Here is a 7,511-nt window from a genome sequence, read left to right as displayed (position 1 = left end):
GACTTTGCTTTCCTTTCAAGAGAATCTATTCTCTTGTATCTAACTCACGATTATTTATTATTTTTTCTAAATCTAAAAGAGCTCGTTGGAGGTTTCTAAGTTTGAAGTCTTATTGTCCTTATAATTCCAACTATGCATCTGTTAACAGAGGCTGCTTTTGTTAAAAAAAAAAAATTTGTCGCAACAAAAGCATATTGACCTTGCTTTTCTCTGAAGAGAATGGATTCTTGCATATAAGTCTTGATTATCTTTTTTTTTCTAAAACAAAAAGAGCACGATCAAGGCCTTCGAGTTTTTCTTTAAGTTTTACTATTCCTAGTAATTCCAACTATGCATCTTCAAATCGATGTTGTCCATTAAAAAAAAAGATGGATGATCTTGTACATTTTGAGCAATATGGTGCAGTATGCGCCCATTGTTGGTTACTATGCAATTTAAACATATAAATGGCAAGATCTAATCATAGGGATTCTGAAGCATAAAATAAAAAAAATAAGTAAGTTAGAAGTAGTTCCTTCATTATTACTTTCTAGAAAGGATCCTTGCAAATATTTAAAAGACAACTTATCTATTAGATCACCAATAAACGACAATCAGGTACCATCGAAAAAATAGCCACAAAGTTGAGAGGACAACCGCCCATCTGCAACACCGAGACAGACTACAGTAAATCCTAAGCATCAACAATATATATATATCTAAGCTGATTTCACCGGGTAATGTTGGTATTTGAAAAAACAAAAACACAATGCAGCCATCATATAAAATGATGTGTGTGAAATGAGAAATCAAAACGATCACCTTTGGAAAATTGTGCCTATTTGTAGGGCTTCGATGTCAGTGATCAGTGACCGCTCGTAACGATCTTGTCAAATAATTTTTTTTATACCTAGCGATAGTGATAAGGAAATAGATAATTCCTTGTTTTCTTCCATGTGGTCTCTCTCTCTCTCCTTTTGGCATGATTCTCCTTTCGAGAGAAAATATATTATTATTTTATGCAGCGCCGTGGTGCGTCACTGCTTACGTTAATTCCCAATGGGATAGTAATAATCTAATAACCTTTTTTTTTGCATAACATGCATCGTGGGTACTACAACATGCAAGTACTATACATACGAGCTCCTTCTATAAAAAGTACTCCTGTTGTTTTCAAGACAATCTTTTCAACTCTCTGAAAACTATAATATGTAAACAGTTTGCATGTACTAGTTTTAGTATGCTGTCCCTTTTTTAAACAGTATGATTAATGAATTTTGTGTCCTTATATGTATACCTTAATCACATATATATATCATGGTCTAACTTTGTACTCCTTGGTCCGACCCAGATTAATGAATCGGTTATAGTAAGGCATTCATCAACCTGCTCAATCAAACTACAGAATATATTTGCATACAGAGAGTCCGATGACAGATGTCAGATGAACTAGTTATAAACATTGTTTAATGTCTCGATTGGTGATCAGATGCTGCTTCTTTTCGGGTACCTGCCAGTTGTAGTATATCTTTTTAACTAGTACGATAATAAATCAGGATTGCCCTAGAAAGTTAATTTTTAGTTTGGAAAATACTTCACGTACAACCTTTGGCATACAAACAAGCTAAAGACGAATGGCACCTCTGATCTATGAAAAGATGAATACTACTCGCAACATTTTTAAAGTTCTTGATTTCCAACTTAAGAGATCATGGAAACAAATACTAGTACACTGAATTAAGACTCTAGCAAAAGCTTTAGCTTTGAGATTCATATAAGATTTGGAGTTTATAAGATAAAATAAAATGATTTGAATATATATTTTTAATTTAAAATAAGACTCTCAATTTATTTACAGCTTTAACTTCAATTTTTTTTAAAGCTGATTACTAGCTTCAAAAATTACTAGAGCTGAGCTGTAACAAACCATCCTATGAGAGCTGTCCAGAGACATGCATGCAGCCAAATAGCATTTCAGTTATACATCAATCCAGATGATACATCTCCATCTTGGAGATCAGATGATACATCAATCCAGAAACCTACAACCACATAGCATTTCAGCTGATGGAGACGCAGCTGAACGCGCGCGATCCGTCGGCATCGCCCGTGTCACTGCCCAGGACCAAGATTGCTAGCTACATCGTCATCGGCTTCACACGTGTAGCTCTGTTCGACCGCACGATATTATATTGCCTTGATAGACTTAATTGTTCGACCGAACATCGTTGTCCTGATAAATTTCTTGAGATTTTGAAACATGTATAGCCGAATCAACCTAGCCTGAAAAATCAAGCTTATATCAGCCTCTCCTAAAGACCTATATATGTATTATTTCAAATGTTGAATAGTTCTTCTTTCTTGAGACGATCTTTCGAGCTTACAGTTCTTTCTTGTAGATCTTTCTAGTGAGCACAAGATTGTATCCAGGATTTGGTGGCCCGCGATTTGGCCGTGCCTTCTGGTTAACGGAATTTTATGATTCCAGTAGAAAATTGTATCCAATACCAACCGTAGAGTGAGAAGAGTGAGAGGAAACGGTTCCTCTGATGTAACGTCACCCTGTAATGTTTTCGTTGATATGTAAGAGCCACTAAAAATTAGTTCACATATCAGCGACAATGTTAAGATGATGTTAACTCAGATAATCTCCTTTCAGAGTGAGAGGTCAGTGTATTCAGACAAAATAGCCCAACCCAGACCGGGCCCAAGAAAATTTTGGGCTTCTGTAAGGCCCATACAGTAGCATTCTAGCCCATCCCAGACAGAACCCTCGCTGCCGCCGACGATGACGTCCGTGCGCAGCTCCGCCGCGTCCCTGCTGCCGTCGATCCGCGGCGCGGCGGAGCTGGTCCGCCGGGAGGCGCTCCGTCGCGAGCTGGACGGGTGCCAGCTGCTCGCGGGCATCTGGTGCCACGGGCTCACGGCGGCGCAGCTGCGGAGCATCCGCGCGTCGCTCCCGCCCACGGCGCGGCTGCTGGTGACGAAGAACTCCGACATGGCGGCGGCCGTGGCGGGCACGCGGTGGGAGGCGCTCTGCCCCTGCGCGCGCGGCATGAACGCGTGGCTGTTCGTGCGGTCCGACGAGATCCCGCCGGCGCTAAAGCCGTACCGCGACTTCCAGAAGGAGTGGCGGCTGCAGCTCAACGACTTCGCTGGCGCCGTCTTCGAGGGACGCCTCTACGGGCCCGACGACTTCGCCAAGCTCGAAGCCATGCCCACCAGAGCGCAGTCCTACCAGTACCTCCTCGGCTGCGTCGAGATGCCCGCCGTTAACGTCCTCGCCGTGCTCCGCGCGCGACAGGAGGCCATGGCGCAGTCCGACAAACCGAACGCGGAGGGAGAGGCGGCAACGACGGCGGCGGCGGAGTAGAAGTGATCCGTCGACGTCGACGAGGTTTCTTTGTGCGCATCTCACTCAGCATCCTTGATCGATGTTGCGACTCAACAATGGTTTGGCTTAAAAGAAGCTCCTTTTTCTTTTTTCTTTTTTTTGCAAATTTTTGCTGCTACAGTTTGATCTCAGTTTGGGATACATGCAATAGAAACGCTCGTAAATCATAAGGACTCATTGCTCGAATGTATTATCATGATCATGAGTTTGATTTGGAAGCTGAGTGATGCTGAATTGCCATTGGTGGTTCAGACTTCAGAGTTGAGTTCAGACTCAAGTGTCATGTGCAGTTAAGTTTAGACTTCAGACTAGAGTGTCATATGCAGTCGTGCACCGTGCACAAGTGTTGTATACCTGTATGCTCAAGTATTCATTCATCTACTTCGATGCAGTAGAGGGTTAACTTGCTGTCGGTGTTTTAGATAAACGGTGCCGGCGGGTCTCACACTGTTTGATGTCACCTAGCTGTAGATATTTTCAAGAAAATGATCTCACCACACGACCAGGGTCGGGCTCAGGCGACCAGCCCTCTGATCACAGTAGGAGATCCTGGTTGCAGGGCAGATACTCACGTAACCAGTCAATCTCATTTAATACTTCCAATTTAAGTATTTTGCTTTCCCAGGCACTCACTTTCGGTGAGCATTGTCGTGGAACGGGGTGGTGTGACAGTGACCAATCCTGCATCATTTCATGCTACGGGATAGTGACGAGTGAGCGTGACGGCGTTCGATGATGTTACAGGATGTGCAGGACGATCAGAGTAAGGTGAGCGTGCATACCCACCATCATGATGAGTTAGGAATAGCTAGATTTCATTAGGTGTAGGTCTGTCGTCTGTTTTGGTGCAATCTGTTTGTATAAATATCTTTTCTCCTGGTATATAAAGGTGAAGACCTGGGTAGGAAATGGAGGAGATTGGGTGACCATTTCATACACTCTATAAGAAAATACATATGATGTAGGGTTATTATCTCACGGGAGACCCGAATCTAGATAAATCCTTGTGTTCTTGAACTCCTTTGACACCCACCCACTAGAACATAGTTTAACACGCCCGTCGTCCGATACACCCGTGATACATTGTCAGGGGCACGTTTTTCACGTTTCTGTAAGTGTTCATACTATGGCTGGGCAACCCATGTCCGAATCCATGGCGACCGTGGAGTCCCGTACCAAGGACCCCAGCCACCGCAAGGTATTTATGGGGTACGGCCCAGACGAGCCCAGTGTACTCCGAGTATGGGACATCGAGACAGAGTCCGATGATTCCATGACCGAACAAAAAGTTTGCCTGGCGGACCATGCAATGGAGGGCAGCAGGGACCCTCATGTCCCGAGTGCCAACGGTGAACCCCAGGCCATTCGTCGGGAGGGAAATCAACCCAGCGCCGGGCATGGAGTTGGTCCAATACTGCCCTAACAACTACAACATCGCTCGGAGGAGCGCTCGCCTATGATTCAGTCCTTGGTGTCGTCGTCTTCTAGCCCGTCACGCCACACCACGGACGTGCACCATGCACCAAACACAAGTGCCGAGGGCTCCCCCCTTACAACGTTTCGCCGCTCCGCAGTCAGCGGCTCAATTATGAGGCCATGTCACCTGCGCAGAACCTGCATACGGCATGAGTGCTTCTTAGCCACTCTTCGGTGGCAATACCAGAGGGTTTGCTAATAGCACCATGGCTGCGCGGCCTCGCCCTCTTGGTAGAGACCGCCTGACTCCAAACCGTATTGGCAACCACCTCATCCGTCGCAAGGACTGGTGAAGGTCGCGACTACCATGGTTCGTAGCAGGCCTTGTAGTAGGCGAGAACCCATGCTTCCTCAGTAACAGGGAGCACGCGGAGACCCCCACCATATGGGACAGCCAACTTGCCAACCTGCGTGACTCTCTTCACACCCGCGACCTCCGCAATGTAATCCGGGACTAGAGGGCCACCCGAGAATAGGAGGATCGTGCCCAGCGAGAGCTGAAAAAGGGCAAGCGGCCCTGCAAGTCGCCCTCCCCATGCAGGGAGGCATCAGATTCCTCCATCTCATTATCGGAACTGCGAGACCGCCAGCTCTCTCCTTGATCACGTGCAGCCGCCCATCTACGAGTGGCTTCCCATTACGGGGCAGGGTGCAACGCTTTAGCAGCCTTGCTATGAGAGGTGCATTGGCTGGACAAGTTCTGGCCGATCCTAGCTGAAAAATACAATGGCTTGACCAACTCGGAGGAGTTCATGCAGATCTACACCACCATGGTGCAGACCGCAGGAGGCGACGAAAAGATCATGGTGCCGACATGCCTCACGCCATTTGATGTCAGCTGGTTGTAGATATTTTTCAAGACAATGACCTCACCACACGACTAGGGCCAGGCTCAGGTGACCAACCCTTTGGTCATAGTAGGAGACCTTGGTCGCAGGGCAGGTACTTACATAATCAATTAAATCTCATTTAGTACTGCCAACTCAAGTATTTTGCTTTCCCAGGCACTCACTTTCAGCTAGCATTGTCGTGGAATGGGGTGGTGCGATAGTGACCTGTCCTGCATCATTTAATACTATGGGATGGTATGACGGGTGAGCGTGACAGTGTTAGATGATGGTACAGGACGTGCAGGACAACCAGAGTAAGGTGGGCGTGCATACCCACTGTCATGATGAGCTAGGAATAGCTAGATTTTGTCAGGTGTAGGTTTGTCATCTATTTTAGCACAATCTATTTGTATAAACATCTTTTCCCTGGTATATAAAGGTGAAGACCTGGGTAGGAAATGGAGGAGACTGAGTGACCATTTCATACACTCCATAAGAAAATACACATGATGTAAGATTATTATCTCACGGGAGGCCTAAATTTAGATAAATCCTTGTGTTCTTGAGCTCCTTCGACACCCACCCACCAGAACGTAGTTCAATGCGCCTATCATTCTCGGTACACCCCTAATACATTGTCATGGATCAACCCCCGATAGTTGGCGCACTATGTAGGGGCACGTTTTTCACATTTCTATAAGTGTTAATACTATGGTTGGACAACCCATGTCTGAATCCATGGCGGCCGTGGAGTCCTGTACCAAGGACCTCGGCCACCGCGAGGTGTTTGTCATGGGTTACGACTTAGACGAGACCGGTGTGCTCCAAGTATGGGACATCGAGATAGAGTCCAATGATTCCATGACCGAACCAAAATGGAGGGCAGACCATGCAATGGAGGGCAGCAGAGACCCTCATGTCCCGAGTGCCAACGGTGAGCCCCGGGCCACTCACTAGGAGGGAAATCAACCCGGCACCAGGCATGGAGGTGGTCCAATATTGCCCTAGCAACTACAACATCACCAGGAGGAGCGCTCGCCTATGGTCCAGTCCTTAGCGTTGTCGTCTTCTAGGACATCATGCCACACCACGGACGCGCACCATGCACCAAACACAAGCGCCAAGAGCTCCCCCCTTGCGATGTTTCGCTGCTCCATGGTCAGTAGCTCGACTATGAGGCCATGGCACCTGTGCAGAATCTGCAAACGACATGAGTGCTTCTTAGCCACCCTTCGGTGGCAGTACCAGAGGGTTCGCTAATAGCACCATAGCTGCGTGACCTCACCCTCTTGGTAGAGACCGCCCGACTCCAAACCGTATTGACAATCACCTCATTCGTCGCAAGGACTGGTGAAGTTCGTGACCACCAGGGTTCATAGCAGACCATGTAGTAGGTGAGAGCCCGTGCTTCCTCAGTAATAGGGAGCACGCAGAGACCCCCACTATATCGGGACAATCAACTTGCCGACTTGCGTGACTATCTTCAGACCCGCGACCTCCGTAATGTAATTCGGGACCAGAGGGCCGCCAGAGAATAGGAGGATCGTGCCCAGCGAGAGTTGAAAAAGGGCAAGTAGCCCTGCAACTCGCCCTCCCCATGCAGGGAGGCATTAGACTCCATCATGTTGTCGGGATTGTGAGACTGCCAGCTCTCTCCCCGATCACGTGCAGCCGCCCATCGATGAGTGACTTCCCATTATGGGATGGGGTGCAATGCTTTAGTAGCCTGGCTATGAGAGGTGCACTGGCTGGACAAGTTCTGGCCTGTTCTAGCTGAAAATATAATGGCTCAACCAACTCGGAGGAGTTTTTGCAGATCTACACCACCATGG

At 47.1% G+C, this 7,511-nt stretch overlaps 1 protein-coding gene across 1 annotated transcript; it reads left to right on the top strand.

The window, feature by feature from the left end:
- Window positions 1-2,453: 2,453 nt before the first annotated feature.
- On the top strand, window positions 2,454-3,591 carry LOC133885928 (large ribosomal subunit protein uL10c-like). Its single transcript, XM_062325701.1, has one exon. The coding sequence runs from the start codon at window positions 2,768-2,770 to the stop codon at window positions 3,350-3,352; it is 585 nt and encodes a 194-aa protein (XP_062181685.1). The 5' UTR covers window positions 2,454-2,767; the 3' UTR covers window positions 3,353-3,591.
- The last annotated feature ends 3,920 nt before the right edge of the window (window positions 3,592-7,511 follow it).

This window comes from Phragmites australis, chromosome 11 (assembly GCF_958298935.1).
Source record: "Phragmites australis chromosome 11, lpPhrAust1.1, whole genome shotgun sequence".
NCBI lineage: Eukaryota > Viridiplantae > Streptophyta > Magnoliopsida > Poales > Poaceae > Phragmites > Phragmites australis.
The sequence above is the reverse complement of the archived record's forward strand: the minus strand, read 5'-3'. Positions and strand labels throughout refer to the sequence as shown.

Coding starts and splice junctions, on each gene's coding strand:
- LOC133885928 (XM_062325701.1), top strand. CDS start 2,768: ATGACGTCCGTGCGCAGCTCCGCCGCGTCCCTGCTGCCGTCGATCCGC.